Source organism: Misgurnus anguillicaudatus, chromosome 5 (assembly GCF_027580225.2).
Source record: "Misgurnus anguillicaudatus chromosome 5, ASM2758022v2, whole genome shotgun sequence".
Taxonomy (NCBI): Eukaryota; Metazoa; Chordata; class Actinopteri; order Cypriniformes; family Cobitidae; genus Misgurnus; species Misgurnus anguillicaudatus.
The window spans coordinates 12,466,976-12,487,184 of record NC_073341.2 but is presented as its reverse complement, the minus strand read 5'-3'; the positions used below and the strand labels follow the sequence as shown (position 1 = coordinate 12,487,184).

General features: G+C 39.1%; 2 protein-coding genes across 2 annotated transcripts; one reads left to right on the top strand and one right to left on the bottom strand.

The window, feature by feature from the left end:
* The first annotated feature begins 6,495 nt into the window (after positions 1 to 6,495).
* chmp7 (charged multivesicular body protein 7) lies at positions 6,496 to 20,080 on the top strand. Its single transcript, XM_055167667.2, has 11 exons — positions 6,496 to 6,686; positions 7,044 to 7,319; positions 9,549 to 9,720; positions 11,269 to 11,454; positions 11,662 to 11,795; positions 11,943 to 11,991; positions 12,074 to 12,193; positions 12,389 to 12,487; positions 12,582 to 12,639; positions 19,144 to 19,371; positions 19,796 to 20,080. The coding sequence occupies exons 2-11, from the start codon at positions 7,048 to 7,050 to the stop codon at positions 19,831 to 19,833; spliced, it is 1,356 nt and encodes a 451-aa protein (XP_055023642.2). The 5' UTR covers positions 6,496 to 6,686; positions 7,044 to 7,047; the 3' UTR covers positions 19,834 to 20,080.
* Positions 15,812 to 18,404, bottom strand: LOC141364000 (uncharacterized). Its single transcript, XM_073868200.1, has one exon. The coding sequence runs from the start codon at positions 16,694 to 16,696 to the stop codon at positions 15,812 to 15,814; it is 885 nt and encodes a 294-aa protein (XP_073724301.1). The 5' UTR covers positions 16,697 to 18,404.
* Positions 20,081 to 20,209: the final 129 nt, after the last annotated feature.

Genomic DNA, 20,209 nt, shown 5'->3' with positions numbered 1-20,209 from the left:
CTCATAGCTGCTTGTCTGCGTTCAGCCGCCGCCCACACACACAGCAGCCTGTCATCAGTGCACGTGAACAGAGCGATCTCTGTCAAGTCTTAAAGCTGCAGTAACCTAATTCATCTCTCAATAAAATCACTCTCTGCTCTTGACTAAAGAATTTTTATACTGCATACGAATGCGTGTATATTTAATTAATACAGTAAAGTCTGTGAAGTGTTTTATTTTCAGTACTTTTAGGAGACATAAGCCTTTTTAAAGCCATATTAAATTTCTCTTAGCAGAATAAATATTTGTTGTGCTTATTTATTTGAGTCTCTATTAAAACAATAATATACCTAATTACTGCAAGTAATATAACAAAGGCAACATCCGTGGTATTATTTTATTTAGAAAGATTGTAACAGTTAGTCATCAAAGAGCTTGCATATCAGCTTTAAAAAAAATCGGTATCGGAATCGGTATCGGCCGATCAAGAAGATTACAAATCGGTGATCGGTATCGGCTGCAAAAATCCTGATCGGAGCATCCCTAGATAAGGTGCTTGACTTTCCTGTCCTAGATAACTTTCATGACTCCTGGGTAACGCATTTCCAAACCTGCAATAAGAACATAGAGAACTTGTTAAAAAGACATTTATTGGGAAATTTAAGTTTTACAAAAATACTATATTTTAGCTACTCAAGATGGAGGCATCTCAATCACTTTCTGTTCTTCAGTATCATCCTTCAAAGGGAAAAATAGGTGTTTACTTAAGCAAACTGAGCAAAAATATCAGACAAATATCAGAATTTTGTTAAAGGTCAATTAAGATTTAGAGAAAGTCAGTTTTCTTACAAATAATTTTCTCTTCACACTGAAAGTGAGAGCGCATCTGTGAATGGAGCTACAAACCAAATACCATATTTTCTGGACTATAAGTCGCTCCGGAGTATCAGTCGCATCAGTCAAAAATGTGTTTTGAAAAAGAAAAAACATATACAAGTCCCACTGGACTATACATTGTGTTTATTTAGAAAATGATTTCAGAAAATCCAAGCCCAAGAACAGACATTTAATCTGGAAAGGCAAGTTATTCAACTAAACAATGGCAGACAGAACAACAGGCTGAATATGTGTCCGTACATGTTAACGTAACATTAACTTTAAGGACTATAAGGACCACACAGCATATTCTCTCACTTTGACAGATCCCTCATGTCAAAGGTCATCTCCTAAAGACCCAAACGAACCAAGGCTTGTAATCTCTACTTTTTAGACTATGACAGCACACCCAAATGGCAATCCTGCATGTTGATCCAGTAGTTTTGGTGGTTCCAAATGCTTTCTACGATCAGGAGGTTTTTATCAGTTGTGAAGCAGCTCGTTCCAGTCAGTGGATCAATAAAGACGTTCTCAGGACCAGAACCCAACTTTATAACCTTAGGCCCAGAAGAGGCTCTGGTGATGGACGTTCTTGTTTTTGTTAATGATGATGCTTTTGACGTTCTGTAAATCCATTCTTTCTCATTTTAACATTAAATTAGCTACTCTGTACAAACTTTCTGAGTCTTCTTCAATGCAGTTCCTCCTGATGCTTCTCATAATTTACAAGTAGTTGAAAACATTACAGATATTGTTAGTAATCAGCTAGACAAAATATATAATACTGGACTAGTGGTTTTTGGAAATTTTACTGCAAATATCTTAAAAATTGTACCTTTAAAGCTCCCGTTCTTTCTATGTTTTTGAAGCTTTGATTGTGTTTATAGTGGGCAATATAACGTGTGTTCATGTTTCACGTGTAAAAAACGAGGTATTTTTCACACAATTTACTTTTCTGTATAGCGTTGTTTTCACTGTCATAAAAACGGGCTGATGTCTTCCTTGTTCTATATCCTTCAGAAATACGTAACGAGTTCTGATTGTGTAGTTTGTTTAGTGCGCTGTGATTAGGGCTGCACGATTCTCGCTAAAATGTGAATCACAATTTTTCTCCATGGGAATTGAGATCACGGTTCTCTCAAACGATTCTCATATTTTCAACAAAAAACATTTATTGCACTCAAGTAACAAAAATGTGCTACACTGGACTTTTAGTTATAATAAAGTCTCTTCAAAATCTCTTTTCCTTATTTTAGAAGATGAGTAACTTAAAATGTGTTAGCTGTTAAACATAAATAACAGAATGTTGACACTAATAAATAAAAGTTATTGTAAAAAAGCACAGGTGCTATTTATTTTAATCAAACTGGTCAACCTTAAAACATTAAAAACACGAAAGCTTTAAAGAACTAAACGATGATACAGTTCCTTAATCTGAAGGCTGCAGCCTTCCGGAGGTCACATTTCTAAGCTGCATACGTCATCAAGACAGTCTTATTTCAGAATATTAACAATTATGAAGTTGACTATTATTCTTAGTTAATCGTAAATTGTTGTTATACGTTTATGACTTGCGAATGTAATGCCCAGTTAAGTTAAACCAGGCTCGATGACGTATACAGCCTGCATATGCGACCTACGGAGGCTGCAGCCTTCCGATTGAAAAATGGCCAGAGGTAACTTATTTCCTTGCCTTAATATTGTTGCATCGTCACTCTCTCCGTCACCACCAGATTTTTCTGCAAAAATCCGCTGTTTTCCCCTCAATTGTTTGAAAATTGCCACTCCAAATCCATCAAGTAAATCGATTTGTTTAGGTTTGCCGCTTTGTTACACGTCACGCGTGTGACAGCCAAACGTCGCAAATGAGGAGAAGAGAGGAGAGAAACGATCGGGTCTGATTGGTGAATGAATAGGGTTTGGTTTTACACTGCGTGAGTGTAAGCAAGTTGACATAACATCTGGATTATTGCAATGTAAATACGTGAATGCAGTATCTGAATACAGGGAAATACTGTACATGCAAGAGAATCGACGTCATTTACAAAGAGGATCGCGTGTATGTATGAATTGAGATCGTGCTTCTTTTTTTCCGATTAATCATGCAGTTGTGATTCGATAGCAGCTTAGCTTAGCAGAGCCATTTGAGCCAAAGCTGGTGACTGACGTATTCCTGTGGGTGGAGTTTAGTCAACGAATTGTTTTACTGATGTCATTAAAGCATGAAATAGAGGGTTGTAGTCCAAACCGGCCGTTCGCTGCAGGCTTTTGAAAGAGGAATGCTATTAAAGAAAATATATCGCCTGGCAGTTAATTTTGAGCTTTATCATCTTACAGGGATTATTTATGCTATTATAGCAACATTACACAATAACTAGGGTTTAAAAAATGGGATCAGGAAGAAAGTGACCTTTAAAATCATCAGACCCCTCTTTGTGTTTACAGGGGTGTGTTTCCCTAAAGCATCGTTAGCCAACTACTGTCGTAAGTTTGTCGTAACTACGGCTACAGTCTCATTTTTTGTGACTACTGTTCCTTTAAATTAACAGCCTATGACATTGCAAGGGAGGCGCTTGAAGCGCACTGATATTTTTTAAGGTGGAACGGGATAGTTAGGCGAATAAGGAGCAGGCTTCAGCCTCGTACCCCAGATCATGTTGGCAGGATTCCGGCGGCAGAATATGATTGTTTACGTGTGTTCTTAGCTCGGTAATAGAGTAGTTTTTCGCAATTTGATGCACAAATTGAGTCTTTAAACGCCTCAGATGTAAAGTTATTCACTGTCAAAGTGACGCCAAAATGAATGGGAGTCAATGGAATGCTAAGAGCAGGTGGGGGTCCGCTAGCTAATGGCGGTGCTTAGGGCGGCTTCAAGAAAATATGAAACCCTGCCCCCCTGATCCTTACGCGTCCCCTAAAATGGCCGCCACTACCCAGAGTGCAATGCGAGCTAAAATTTTATCGCGAAACCATGTGAGAATAAAACTTTATTAAAAATGCTATTGTTGTCATTTATGATTGTATTTTGACAGAAACACAAACTACATATATATAAATTTCTGCATCTGTACATGTGTAGTTTAATTTAATGTGACAAAGCTAATCTGTCGGTATAAATCCAAGCAATTTTGTTGCGGGGATGTCGTGTCATCTGCTTACTCACCTCAAAATGCTGTATATGTTGTGATTCGTATTTATTCAGAAGGAAACGTTTTTATTTTCTGAGCAGCCAAGATTGTGGCCCCGGGGGAGTTGGTGACCTACGCAAACTGCGTTTCTGCGTATATGGATGGAGCGGCGGTATAGTGATAGCAATGTCTTCATGTCATGATAATAAAAAACGGAGTAAGCTACATACCTTTAAATTGAAATATGACCCTCAGTCGCAGGCCTTGAGACAATACATAAGTTAGCAGGGCACACGGAATTGATCCCATTTCTCACGCTCTTACGACCAAATCCATTTTCTCTCGCAGGCTCGTGTCCATTATTAATTATTTAAAGATGTAATAACAATCATGAAATAATTGCCTAATATATAACTTTAAATACTGTGCAACGCCTCTATCTGTCTGCCTCGATCAGCAGTCTAAAGTGCTTGTCAAAATCAAAATGATGCGATAGCCAATCAAATCAAAGAAGGTGGAGTTGTTATGCGGCTTTCACATAGGATGCGGTGTGCGCTGCGCTCGCCGCTGGGTTCGGCGCAGCCAAGCGATTTGCGCTCTGATGGCCAGACCAAAGTAGGCGGGGTTTTCAATAAATTACTACAGTGTTTATATTTGCGTTAAATAGTCGACGAGGAATACAGAGACTGATGTTGCTCGTCTTCATTTCACGTAACTTTAAGCATACCTACAACAAGCTGCTTGACTTAAAACACACCTGACATGCCAACTTGAATTGCTACGTGTTTCCATGAGACGGCTTTCCTTCCAATGTCTCTGTAGGAGCATAAACTTGTATAATAAAGCCCTTAGAATCCCGAGTATAAGCTTTCGTCCATTTTGCTTGTTTGGATGCCCCGTTTCTATTGGCCGCGCGGGTAATCGTCACAGAGCGCGGCGCAAAAGTTAAACTATGTTGAACTTTGACCGCGGCGTGAGCGCAAGCTGCGCTCCGCTGCGCTCGCGCTTTGCTCGGCGCAACAAAAAACCGCCCTCGCGCGGCGCAAGCCATTGAAATGAATGGGTTTCATAGCGCAGCGCAGCGCACACCGCATCCTATGTGAAAGCCGCATTAGCCGGAGCGCGAGCTGCAAACTAGTACAGAGCGAGCACACGTCTGCGCGATGTTTCAGATTGTTAGCGGTGGTGAAAGTGCAAAACACGATATAAGTAACTAAACCAGTTATATTTAAGGGTTTCAAGCGTACCTTCACTTTCTACTAAGAACCACCTCACCACTTCTTATGTTGCTGCCTGGTACTTTGCCGTACAGAATCAAAGGGCGCTGCGCAGACCGTTCCGGCTTATAACGTCAGAGTACCGCGAGAGTCCGTCGAAATGTTACAAAATGGTCCGCCTTTACCATTGCTCTCGCGGTACTCTGATGTCACATGTCGATCAGACAGCGCAGCATCATACAAAGCGTCAAGGTCTGGATAAAAGCATGCCTGCCCAGATTCCACGCACGCAGATACCACCAGAAAACTGCCGATTTAACCTATTAATTAAGATTGATAAATATTCATGCATGATGTTTGTTGTGACCGTTTTTAATAAAAGAGAAAAATTAATTTGATATTTGACATCTGTAAACAATAATATCTTTATATAAAAGATATAATGTTCTTGACATTATCTGTTGCTTCAGTTTAATAAAAAGTGCTCATTTGGTTTGGTGTATGTTGATTGGATTTGTATATAAACCATTTTTTCTGTAGACTTTTTCACCAATTCAACAGAGAAATAGCTAAAAATCCACTCTATTATAAAATAAGTTTGGCAAATGGTTACTTTAGTAAAGAACGTATATAATAATTTTAGTCTTTTATAATCTTTTAGTAAATAATAATAATAATAATAATAATTTAATAACTACCCCAACATACCAACCTTCTATGCACTCCCGAACCCCCCCCCCCCCCCCCGGTAAATCTCACTCCAAGCTGAACTCAAAGGTTGGCAGCCCTGATCACATGGTTTTATACGTTACAATAGATATCATGTAATATAAAAAGCATTATATATTAAAACAAATGCACGCAGATGGCGCCAACGGCATATTTTACACATTTTATTTTTACAATTTTAACTTTACAAATTTGAGATCACAGGATCACTTTTGACCAAACGACGTTTAGATCCACTTTAATATTTAATATTTGGCCTCATCGTAACCATAGAAATGATGAGGCTGCAGCCTCCGGAGGACGCATATGCTGGCTGCATACTTCATCAAGCCTGGTTTATTTCATTTAACCGAGCATTACATTCGCAAGTCATCAGTTTAATTCAAAAAATTAGGATTAATTCAGAATAGTTGTCAACTTTATAATTGTTAATATTTCTGAAATAAGACAAGTCTTAATGACGTATGCAGCCTACATATGCGACCTCCGGAGGCTGCAGCCTTCGGATTGAGAAACGCATGCAGTATATATTACGTACAGCAGGTGGCTGTATTTCACACATGAATTCAATGGCCAATAAGCAGCGAAGAAAAAGCCTTGTTGTCTTCCGGGTGATATATTGCAGAGAAACGAAACTCTTCGTGTGATTTTCACCTTTTATCGATCATTTAAGCAGCATGTGGGCATCAACAAATGAACGTCAGGCCAAATACTGAGGAGTTTTTAAGTGAGACGTCTCAGACAGATTGAACTTCAGGTGTGAGCTAGAATCATAAAGCAAATTGATGACTAATTTGTATTATATTTTGAAGTCTTGGCATGTATGTGAATGTCTTTACCAACAAACGTGATCATGATCTTGTAATACTGTATTTTACTAATACTCCGACATGTTTACTAGTAGATACTAACCAGCTGATGTGACATTGCAAGCAGACTCCTCTTCTGCACTGTGATTTGCTATCTATCTAACTTATACTAAGTCTTGTCACAGTACAACATTGCACATTATCGTATTGTGTTATTTGTCAGTTAACTTACCCTCATTCTCTCTCTCTCTCTCTCTCTCTCTCTCTCTCTCTCTCTCTCTCTCTCTCTCTCTCTCTCTCTCCAGCATCATGTCTGTTTCAGTCAAACAGAGAGATACTTGCTTCCCACCAGATTGGGAGGATGATGACCGGATGGCTTTTTTATTTTCGGCCTTTAAAGAGAACCGAGATGTTGACTGTACAGACTGGGATGGAAAGATAAACTTCTGGAGTCCATTGATCATTGATCACTGCAGGCGACATGGATCAGTGTGTGTCAATCTGCAGGAGTTAAATGAGAGTTTCAGAAGAAATGGATGTGTACCTCTTGGTTTGAGTACTGTCATTCAGAGCATGATCAGGTCATTCACTCTCATCTCAAACACAGGGATCTTAATGAAATACGAAACTAAGATACAATTTTTTCATTTATGTAAATATTGGGCGATTCGTGGTCAGGCTTATCAGGAAATTAGAAAATCGTTTCAATGAGATTACAACAGCTCTAAATGTTTATTTTTATTTTTCACTTTATTTAACATCCAAACCTCTTAACATGTACATTTATATAATTAATTTAAGTCAATGAAGCCAAGTATTCTACTTTTTCTATACAAGTTGATATTTTTTATGATAAAACATAACCAAATACTGCTTTTAAATCAACATAATCAATACATACAGTAGTTGATCATTTTTACTTTAAAGAGCACCAATTATCCGATTTTACAGGTAGTGTACAAATCCCAAAGTCAACGATGAAGCAAATTATAATTTCCAACCAAACACACGGATTGTAGGCAACAGTTTACTTCCTCTGCCTGTTGACGTGGACACGACGGTCATTATCATAATCCCGCCTGCTTCTGTCTATGTTTTCATATGATCACAAATGCAGACATGGTTTTGTGTTTTAGTATCCTTACCTTACCAATCTGTTACCTCCTGATCAAGCCGCGCTGGTAAAGTTCGATCAGCTTGGTCATCTGCATTTTCTGGATCAGATTCAGCTCGTATTGATAAGGTAGTAAAGACGATTTTAACTCCTGTCAGTATTGTATTGTAAGGATGCAACATTGTGACGCACATTTCCGCTTTGTACAAAATCCATGCGTTTCAGGGAGGGGGCGGCAGAGAGGAACAACAATAATGTACAGTATGTGGATTTTTTAACCATTAACCACGCAAACAGAATACATTACAATTGTATTATACCAAATACACACAATAAAGTTGTTTTTAGCTACATAATATATGTGCTCTTTAAAACCCTCCAAAAATTAAAAAGGGACAGTAAGTAGGGTTTTAAGTGTTTTATTAATCAAAATCAATGTCTTTATTCATAAATATGTCCTTGTTGGTGTCAAATGACCTTTGTCAGTGATCTGACTTTTCTTTGTAAGCTTAGAATTTCTTCTCTTTACTTACATTGAACTGGTAAGTCCAAGGAGGCTTCCATGTCGTTTCACCATACTGATAAACTATAGTAGCAGAGAGGGACAAAAAAACACTATCCTACCAACGCTTTTCCACAACATGTTTTCATTCAGAACATGTGAACCAGCTAAAACAGACAAGATGATCAGTGAGTACATTACGGCTACCGTAGTTGCAACACGCATTTGGAAAAGCGAGGCGTTTGAATGCAAAATACAATTTCAACACTAGATAGGAGAAAATCCTACTTATTGTGCCTTTAATGCTTTATTATATAGAAACAAGGGGACCTGACATGGGAGTTCATCTCTGTGAATGCAGCTGTTTAACCGTTTGAAGGTTTTTACATAATAATCAGAGTATTTTAGTATATTTACATTTTATTGATTTCTTTTGCATGGTTTGTTTGCAGCAGCTCAAAGTTAACTTGCTTCTAGCTTCTTACTTTTTGTGTTCAGAGCTTATCCAACATGTCCACTAAAAATAGTAAGATGCCATTGCAATTACGCAGTTTGAAATAAACACCATCATGCACTAGAAGATTCATCAAAGCCACTTTTAGATACTTATTCCATAATAAGGGCAGTTTCCAGAACAAGGCATAGATTAATATAAGACTAGGCCTTAGTCATATTAGGACATTGACAGTAAGTAGTTTTTACAAAGAAAACTTACAAAAACAATACTAGGGTGTATTATAGAAACTGGGGTTAACCTACCATCAACTGTACTTTTGGTTGGTTAAATCAAAATTAGCTTACCCTGATCATGTCGGATCTAAAACACCTTATAAGAGGTCAGTTAACCTTCTAATTGTAACCGGAAATTGATGCGCGCACACGGAGAATACATAAGACATTTTCAATTTCAAACATAACTGGGTATGTCACACAACCAGCTTTCTGGAATAAACCCCCTGATGTGCATCTTGAGAAAAAACATTAAAACTGACATATTTAAAAAAAACATCAGTGCAAGATGTTTTTAAATTAAGACAGATTAAACATGAATTTTAGTCTTGGACTAGGATAAGCCATGTCCGGGAAACCGCCCTGATATGTAGTAGTTTTATTAATGTATATAAAATGGTAGTAATTAAAAATCAAAGAAATTTTCTCCATTAACGTGAGCAATGTTTTATTGTCCTAATGTAGGAGTGGAAAGGTACAGAAAGAATCGGATTTTGCTGCAAACGTAGATTCTGGCTGGTTATCGTGGGGTGTTGGACTGTTGTTGGTGCGGCCTTTGAAATGGACTCTATCTACTTTGCTGGGCAGTGGGAGAGTTCCTCCGGATGAGTCATTTGTTGTGATTGAACTGGTTAAGGCAAGTGTGTGTCCAGTCTAGTTGGAAATCTGTTACTGTAAACGGCACTACACACAACTACAGAATAAGTGTCTTATGGTTTGCCCATCAAAACCCAATACTGTAATACTCCATGAATAACAGTAAAATTCTTTGATATCTCTATTGGTTGCTTGGAACAGGATTTAAAGGGCACCTATTATTTTTACAAGATGTAATATACAGTGAGGAAAATAAGTATTTGAACAACCTGCTATTTTGCAAGTTCTCCCACTTAGAAATCATGGAGGGGTCTGAAATTGTCATCGTAGGTGCATGTCCACTGTGAGAGACATAATCTAAAAAAAACAATCACAATATATAATATTTAAATATTTATTTGTATGATACAGCTGCAAATAAGTATTTGAACACCTGTCTATCAGCTAGAATTCTGACCTTCAAAGACCTGTTAGTCTGCCTTTAAAATGTCCACCTCCACTCCATTTATTATCCTAAATTAGATGCACCTATTTGAGGTCATTAGTTGCATAAAGACACCTGTCCACCCCATACAATCAGTAAGAATCTAACTACTAACATGGCCAAGACCAAAGAGCTCTCCGAAGACACTAGAGCCAAATTGTACACCTCCACAAGACTGGAAAGGGCTATTGGAAAATTGCCAAGCAACTTGGTGAAAAAAGGTCCACTGTTGGAGCAATTATTAGAAAATGGAAAAGCTAAACATGACTGTCAATCTCCCTCGGACTGGGGCTCCATGCAAGATCTCACCTCGTGGGGTCTCAATGATCCTAAGAAAGGTGAGAAATCAGCCCAGAACTACATGGGAGGAGCTGGTCAATGACCTGAAAAGAGCTGGGACCACCGTTTCCAATGTTACTGTTGGTAATACACTAAGCCGTCATGGTTTAAAATCATGCATGGCACGGAAGGTTCCCCTGCTTAAACCAGCACATGTCCAGGCCTGTCTTAAGTTTGCACCTACGATGACAATTTCAGAGCCCTCCATGATTTCTAAGTGGGAAAACTTGCAAAATAGCAGAGTGTTTAAATACTTATTTTCCTCACTGTAAGTCTCAGGTGTGCCTAGAATGTGTCTTTGAAGTTTTAGCTCAAAATACCCCACATATCATTTGTTATAGCATGTCCAAAATGACCCTATTTGGTAAAAAGTGAAAAGTGTTGTTTTCATGTGTGTACCTTTAAATGCCAATGAGCTACTGCTTTAGGTTAAAAATAGATCTGATTCCTGTGAAAACAGTCTGGAACAATAGTATCTTTAGCTGCATTAGTGATAAAACAAACACATTTTAAAAGCTTTTGGGTAAAGTTAACCAGTCAGTCAGTGGCTGTGGGCGGGGCTTTGTTAGTATGACATCACAATAACAAGAGAATAAAAAAAAGGAAGAGTGGGTGGATTTTTTTCATTGTAGGGTCACTGTGCCAACACACATTTTTGTCCAAACACTTTGTAAAAGTGGATTTTGCATAATATGGGCCCTTTAAAAAGTAAAACTTATATGGCACGCAGGTTATCCGTGAATGTCGGCTGTTATTCTCTTGCAGGAAAAGGCTGCAGCGCTGTTAGCGGCGTATCGGAGTTCTCCGGTAGCAGAGCGATCTTTGCTGTCCTTTCAGGACCTGCGGGCTTTGTCTTCTCACATCTGTCCTGACGAAAGCACACTGTGCATGGCGCTGCTACAGCTACAGAGAGAAAAGCAAGTCACTGTCTCACTCCATGAAGGCGAGAAGGTGTGTTTGTGTTTGTGTTTGGGGCACTATACAGTATGTACAATGAAGTTCAAGTAGGGAATTTCAGAGAGGTTAGCAATAGCAAGCTAGCTTTTGGAGGCATGAGTATAGTAATTTTAAGTCTTTTGAAGCAATACGATAGCTGGGAGCAAAAACTAATTCAATAGGACATATTAACACATTGCTGAGTATTTTCTTTATGTAAAGCTGGTAAAATTCAGCCAAGCAGGGCATGGCCGCGTGTCTCCTGTCAGTGAGGTGGACCTGGGCATCTATCAGCTCCAACGCAGTGAGAAACTTTTGGAAGAAAGAGTGGAGGCGTTGGGACATGAAGTGGAAAAGTGAGAAAGTTCATCATTCAAATTGTATTCATGTTATTTTACAGACACACCTTCTTGTAATAGGCCATTATTTTGTTAAAGTGTCACTTTTATGACACTTAGTTTTTAATCATTGCAATGTTAATGCAGATAATCATATGTGTGCAGGTGCAAACAGCAGGCAAAGACTTTGCTTAAAGAGGGCAAGAAATCACAGGTAAGCATTTTTTTACGTATTTAATTCAGCATATTTGTTTTGGGTAAAATAAAGATGATCACCCATCCTTTTTCTGCTACAGGCCCTGAGGTGTTTACGTGGGGGTAAGCGTGTGGAGAAGAAAGCAGATCGTCTGTTTGCTCAGCTTGAGACAGTGAAGGGGATCCTGGACAGAATAGCAAACTCCCAAACTGACCGCCTGGTGAGACACAAAAACACACAGATGCACCGACAGTCTGGTGCGAATATTTTTGAATGTGATAGCAAGAGATGTAATTCAAAATGTGACTACTTTAAGATGGTGTTTCTATCAGGAAATGCAAATCTAGTTATGCTTTTCATACACACTAAATATCATATTATAATGCATGACTTCATGTTTTATATGTGGTTATAGGTGATGCAGGCATACCAGACAGGTGTGGCGGCTTTGAGGATTTCACTGAAGGGTGTGACTGTGGAGCGAGCAGAGAACCTTGTTGATCAGATACAGGAGGTGCTAATAGATGAACTCATTGTAGCTATGTATTGTCTGTGATATAATAAGTTAGGATATAAAGTCAAGTTATTTATTTTCTATGTTTGTGCAGTTGTGTGATGCTCAGGATGAAGTGAACCAGACTCTTGCCAGTGGGACGTTGGATTCTGGTAATGGTTTCATTCTTTTATATTTTTTGCTCTTTTTGGTACTGTCGGTTTACACTACTGCAGACTATACTTCCGGGACTCCAGAATGAAAATGATGTTATCAATTACTCACCCTCATGTCGTTCCATTTTCGGAACAAAGTCTCACTTTTACTTTCAATCCTCTTTCTCTAACTCTCAGTTCTAACTTATCTTTACTCTAACTCCTTTTTCCTAACTCTCACTTTTACCTCACTCCTTTTCCTCTTACTCTCACTCCTCTTTCTGTAACTTTCACTTTTAGGCCCCGTCCCATTTCTACCCCCTTAAAACTTCCACTTGGTTTTGAGTGCCCTCAACAGTAAAGTCCCCTCAATGAAGTGGGAGTTCAAATCTTTCCCTATCAAATGGGACACCACTTTATGGAAAGTGGTGTAGTGAACGTGCTCACCTACTTCACGCACAGCATGGTTATTATTAATATGATTGAACTCTCGATAAGGCCAGGTTATACGTGTTCATGTGATCGCTGGAACACACATCCTGAATATTGGCAAAACTTCCCAAATCAGGTGTATATATGATGGGCAGACTCTCTCGAAGCAGTCGGGAGACATCGTCGGATAGCTTCGTGAAATATTTTAAAACATTAGTGTTCAAAACTTCACAAACACAAAACTCATGTTTAAACTAACATATTCCAACAATTTCCAGAATTTTAACATGCTTATTTGTGAAAATATAGTTGTTCTTTTGCCATCTTGGTCGAAAAGTTTGACTAGGTCGCTGGGCGCGCAAGGTATCCTGGGTAATTTCATCTTCCACTTAGTTTTAAGCCTACATCCTGACTACATTTTGAGGGTTGATTCTAAGGGGAAAATAGCACTCCATCTTGCTCCCTAAAGTAATGGGACACCCTACCCCTGCACACGCAAAAGCAAGGGTTAGGGCAAAGATGTAGGGGAAGGGGGAGGTATTGGACCAGGCCCTTATTATCACTCTTCTTTTTCTAACTCTTATTCTTCCTTTACTCCTCTTCCTGTAACTTTTACTCCTTTTCCTCTAACTTTCACTCCTCTTTCTGTAACACTCACTTTTCCTCCTTTTCCTCTAACTCATACTTTTACTTTCACTCCTCTTCCTGTAACTTTCACTCCTGTTCCTCTTACTTTCACTCCTCTGACTCTTACTTTCACTCCTCTGACTCATACTTTCACTCCTCTGACTCATACTTTCACTCCTCTGACTCTTACTTTCACTCCTATGACTCTTACTTTCACTCCTATGACTCTTACTTTCACTCCTCTGACTCTTACTTTCACTCCTCTGACTCTTACTTTCACTCCTCTGACTCTTACTTTCACTCCTCTGACTCTTACTTTCACTCCTCTGACTCTTACTTTCACTCCTCTGACTCTTACTTTCACTCCTCTTCCTGTAACATTCACTGCTTTAAATTGTGTCTTTGTTACCTTTTTCACCCCTGATGAGTTTGCACCCCTATCTGCCTGTAACTTTCACTTTTACTCTCCCTTTTCTTCTTACTTTCACTCCTCTGACTCTTACTTTCACTCCTCTGACTCTTACTTTCACTCCTCTGACTCTTACTTTCACTCCTCTGACTCTTACTTTCACTCCTCTGACTCTTACTTTCACTCCTCTGACTCTTACTTTCACTCCTCTGACTCTTACTTTCACTTCTCTGACTCTTACTTTCACTCCTCTGGCTCTTACTTTCACTCCTCTGACTCTTACTTTCCCTTCTCCGACTCTTACTTTCCCTTCTCCGACTCTTACTTTCACTCCTCTGACTCTTACTTTCACTCCTCTGACTCTTACTTTCACTCTTCTGACTCTTACTTTCACTCCTATGACTCTTACTTTCACTCCTATGACTCTTACTTTCACTCCTATGACTCTTACTTTCACTCCTCTGACTCTTACTTTCACTCCTCTGACTCTTACTTTCACTCCTCTGACTCTTACTTTCACTCCTCTGACTCTTACTTTTACTCTTCTGACTCTTACTTTCACTCCTCTTCCTGTAACATTCACTGCTTTAAATTGTGTCTTTGTCACCTTTTCACCCCTGATGAGTTTGCACCCCTATCTGCCTGTAACTTTCACTTTTACTCTCCCTTTTCTTCTTACTTTCACTCCTCTGACTCTTACTTTCACTCCTCTGACTCTTACTTTCACTCCTCTGACTCTTACTTTCACTTCTCTGACTCTTACTTTCACTTCTCTGACTCTTACTTTCACTTCTCTGACTCTTACTTTCACTCCTCTGACTCTTACTTTCACTCCTCTGACTCTTACTTTCACTCCTCTGACTCTTACTTTCACTCCTCTGACTCTTACTTTCACTCCTCTGACTCTTACTTTCACTCCTCTGACTCTTACTTTCACTCCTCTGACTCTTACTTTCACTCCTCTGACTCTTACTTTCACTCCTCTGACTCTTACTTTCACTCCTCTGACTCTTACTTTCACTCCTCTGACTCTTACTTTCACTCCTCTGGCTCTTACTTTCACTCCTCTGACTCTTACTTTCACTCCTCCGACTCTTACTTTCACTCCTCTGACTCTTACTTTCACTCCTCTGACTCTTACTTTCCCTCCTCCGACTCATACTTTCACTCCTCCGACTCATACTTTCACTCCTCCGACTTTTACTTTCCCTTCTCTGACTCTTACTTTCACTCCTCTGACTCTTACTTTCACTCCTCTGACTCTTACTTTCACTCCCCTGACTCTTAATTTCACTACTCTGACTCTTACTTTCACTCCTCTGACTCTTATTTTCACTTCTCTGACTCTTACTTTCACTCCTCTGGCTCTTACTTTCACTACTCTGACTCTTACTTTCTCTCCTCAGACTCTTACTTTCCCTTCTCCGACTCTTACTTTCACTCCTCTGACTCTTACTTTCACTCCCCTGACTCTTACTTTCACTCCTCTGACTCTTACTTTCACTCCTCTGACACTTACTTTCACTCCTATGACTCTTACTTTCACTCCTCTGACTCTTACTTTCACTACTCTGACTCTTAATTTCACTCCTCTGACTCTTACTTTCACTTCTCTGACTCTTACTTTCACTACTCTGACTCTTACTTTCACTCCTCTGACTCTTACTTTCACTCCTCTGACTCTTACTTTCACTGCTTTAAATTGTGTCTTTGTTACCTTTTTCACCACTGATGAGTTTGCACCCCTATCTGCCTGTAACTTTCACTTTTACTCTCCCTTTTCTTCTTACTTTCACTCCTCTGACTCTTACTTTCACTCCTCTGACTCTTACTTTCACTCCTCTGACTCTTACTTTCACTCCTCTGACTCTTATTTTCACTTCTCTGACTCTTACTTTCACTTCTCTGACTCTTACTTTCACTCCTCTTTCTATTACTTTCACTCCTCTGACTCTTACTTTCACTCCTCTGACTCTTACTTTCACTCCTCTGACTCTTACTTTCACTCTTCTGACTCTTACTTTCACTCCTCTGACTCTTACTTTCACTCCTCTGACTCTTACTTTCACTCTTCTGACTCTTACTTTCACTCCTCTGACTCTTACTTTCACTCCTCTGACGCTTACTTTCACTCCTCTGACTCTTACTTTCACTCCTCTGACTCTTACTTTCACTCCTCTGACTCTTACTTTCCCTCCTCTGACTCATACTTTCACTCCTCCGACTCTTACTTTCCCTTCTCTGACTCTTACTTTCACTCCTCTGACTCTTACTTTCACTCCTCCGACTCTTACTTTCACTCCTCTGACTCTTACTTTCACTCCTCTGACTCTTACTTTCACTTCTCTGACTCTTACTTTCACTCCTCTGGCTCTTACTTTCACTCCTCTGACTCTTACTTTCCCTTCTCCGACTCTTACTTTCCCTTCTCCGACTCTTACTTTCACTCCTCCGACTCTTACTTTCACTCCTCTGACTCTTACTTTCACTCCTCTGACTCTTACTTTCACTCCTATGACTCTTACTTTCACTCCTCCGACTCTTACTTTCACTCCTCTGACTCTTACTTTCACTCCTCTGACTCTTACTTTCACTCCTCTGACTCATACTTTCACTCCTCAGCCCACACACATCACTTCACAGCCAAAGAGATGGCAAATCGCCCTTTAGGACGAGCCCCCAATTAATGTTACGTCCTCTTACTAAGGCTATGTTGTCTAGGATAACAGAGGCGCAACCTTAAAAGAATTAATAGATTATTATATAGAAATCAGGCTTTTAACACATCTCTCTGACTATGCAGTGAGCGAAGAAACAGGCAGAGACATCAGTTTGCAATATGCTTTTGCTTTTTAGTAGGAATTCAAAGTATTACAAAAGGAGAAATCTCATCACAAAACACCCATAATCATATTTACAAAGTATATACGCAAAGTAATACAACAGAAAAGACAACAATAATGACGGGACAAAACAGCGGGGCTTAAAGTAAAGAAAATAAGAAAACAAAAACCACTCTAACTAGTACTTAAAGGCGGAGTCCATGATGTTTGAAAGCCAGTGTTGATATTTGAAATCACCTAAACAGACACGCCCCTACCCCAATAGAATCTGGACCTTCTGTTGATAGACCCGCCCCACACATACGCAACCCGGCATTTGATTTGATTTGATTGGCTATAAGTGTGTTTTGGTAGTCGGCCCGTCTCCTTTTCCAACGCGTTTTTCAAACATCGTGGACTCCGCCTTTAAGAAGCTAATCTAAAAAACAAAAAAAACAAAAAACATCTTCGGCGTAAAACGCCACTGACTACACTGACTAACAAACCAGACAAAAATACAGAATGAAGCACCCGCTACTAAACGAATGTATTTAAACATACCAGTTTACCTGTGTGTTGTACGATGTATGTCACGTGACGTTCTGCACTAATCCCATCATATTGCTGCCGAGATAAGACTATGAAATGCATAAATCGAACAGCGAGTCACATGGTCAAACGCAGTCAAACTGGCATATAATTCATAATACATAAATACAGCAACACAAGTCAAACAACGGAAGAAATCAAAGCAACGTAAGTAAGAACACAAAGTGAAAGCAAAAAGCCTTCCCGACTAGAAACACTTCCGGGTCTTTATAGAAGTTCTCCACCGTCTGATTGGCTGTCGCGAAGACGCGTAGTAATGATGATGGACAGTTCGTTCGGCCAATCACAGGACCTGTAAGGTGAGAGTGAGAAAAGAGAGAGCAAAGAGAAAAGACACCTCTCCCAGAATAATACGGAACGTAACATTACTCTCCCTCATCTTACTCTCAATATTACTTTTACTTTCTCTCCTCTTCCTCTAACTCTCAACTTTATTCTCACTCATTTCCTCTTACCTCTCACCCCTAGCTCTCAATTTACTTTTACTCCTCTTCCTGTAACTTTCACTTTTACTCTCCCTTTTTTTCTTACTTTCACTCCTCTAACTCATACTTTCACTCCTCTGACTCCTCTGACTCTCCCTCCTCTTCCTCACAATATTACTTTTACTTTCCCTCCTCTTCCTCTAACTCTCAACTTTACTCTCACTCATTTCCCCCTAACTCTCACTCCAAGCTCTCACTTTTACTTTCACTCCACTTCGTGTAACTTTCACTTTTACTTTCATTCTTCTTGCAACTTTCACTTTTACTCTCCCTCCTCTTCCTCTTACTTTTACTCTCCCTCCTCTTCTACTAATTCTCATTTTTCTAACTTTCACTTTTTTTATTCTCACTCCTCTCCCTGTAACTTTCCCTCCTCCACTTTTACTTTCACTCCTCTTTCTCCAACTATCACTCCTCTTAGTCAGTTTTACTCTCCCTCCTTTTCCTCTTACTCTCACTCCTCTTCCTATAACTTTCCTAAAGAATACTATTTCCGGGGTACAAGCCTCTACTCATTTCAAGTTTGACTGCAATCATAACAGCCGTTAGGAGCCCTATACATTTAAATCGGGCATTAAATCAAAGCTTTTATAAGTTGACAGTGTACAATACATGCTACGGTCATGGCCTCCAGGACACCAATATTTTAACATTTCATAAAAGATCAATCACTGTCTAATCATCGGGGATTTCAGTATGGAGAGCACACTGTGAATATACATTAGTATTGTTTAATGTTTGCTTTAGGCATCTTAGCTGTCTGGACCATAGACTGTAAAAAAGATGGATGACGCCCATTCGCTCTCTTCCATTGGTGAAAAGTGAAGCTGCTAGTGTCTCGATATGGCGCTGACATCTTGGGTCTTGAGTCTGCGCAGTAGCGATTCGGGACCAGTCCTGCGCAGTACTGAGCAGGAAGTAAAGCCGCAAAATCAAGGCCCCGCCCTTGCTTTTGCGGAATGTACATATCACAGCTGTCAATCATGACGTCACTTTTCAGGGCTTCTGCGACACGCTTGGTCTGGACCTGGAAACGGTAGTGTTTGACGTCAGACCTAAAAAGCGGATACCACACCTTCACAGCAGAGCATATCCATAAGATTGTTTATCTCTTAAGTAATATCTCACACTTTCATAGGTGGTGATTCAGATGAGTTGGAGGAGGAGCTGAAGTCATTATTGGAGACAACCATCTCAGAAAGCAATGATGTACTGCCAGAGGTCCCTACACACCCTGTTTTTCCTGCTAGAAAGACAGGAGGTGATGATTTCATCCGATCTCTGCCCACTGTGCCTAACGCTGGCCTGGGTATCACAGATGAGGAGTTGGACAGAGAACTGAGTCGGCTTGCAGTCTCTGACACAGGTTAATTATCATTTTTAAGCATTGTCGTTTTAAATATATCACTAGTTTATTGTGTGCTGCTTGCCAGGGTAAGTATAAGTATTTCTATAGCTCAGATGTGGTTAGGAATTTGATATTTATAGTGTTTTGTAGACTGTGCCTTATTCTAATTCTGTTATTTAGTTTATTTGCTGACAAATGCAATTGAAAATATTTTCACCAGGCAGTCAGTGAACATATTAAGAATGTATCATGGTAGATGTTGAATATTTATTTTGTAAAACTGTATTAAAAAGATCTTATCTATTTGCTACTTTTGTGATATTTAATATAAAGATATTATAAAACATACAGCTATGCAACAAACTTGAATCAGCAACTGAGGTTTACACAATTCTTTTGGTTTTAGTGTATTTCTTAATGCATTTGTGTCTCTGCTCCACAGATGTGTCATCTAACAGGAGACTCGAGCCGGCACAGTAATAAAGTATCAGCACAAAGTAACCTCTAAAATGGGTTAATCTTTATCCATTAAAAAGCCATCAATTACCTGACAGTACAATACATGTGTGTCCTTGCATTATAAAAAGCTCTTATTCATGTTTGTACTAGCATGTTTAGTTTTATTTTTAAAGAATATTTTAAAATTGGCCTTTGAGTTTGTAAAGTCTGTACAATGCATTATCTAATAAAAACTTATGATGCCAAATAAATATATAAATACTTTAAATGTGGTTTTGTTTTAAGAAGTATGTAAAACAATTTAAATGTAAAACAATCAATTATGCACTTTGTCAGAGTATGAAGAAATTGATAAAAATGTATAAGAAAATAATGAAGATAATTTATAAAAAAATAT

Excerpts from the sequence above, each read along its gene's own strand:
- chmp7 (XM_055167667.2), top strand. The coding sequence starts at position 7,048 with ATGTCTGTTTCAGTCAAACAGAGAGATACTTGCTTCCCACCAGATTGG. Across the intron at positions 9,721-11,268 it reads TTGTGATTGAACTGGTTAAG|GAAAAGGCTGCAGCGCTGTT; the intron begins GCAAGTGTGTGT and ends ATTCTCTTGCAG. Across the intron at positions 11,796-11,942 it reads TTGGGACATGAAGTGGAAAA|GTGCAAACAGCAGGCAAAGA; the intron begins GTGAGAAAGTTC and ends ATATGTGTGCAG.
- LOC141364000 (XM_073868200.1), bottom strand. The coding sequence starts at position 16,696 with ATGAGTCAGAGGAGTGAAAGTAAGAGTCAGAGGAGTGAAAGTAAGAGT.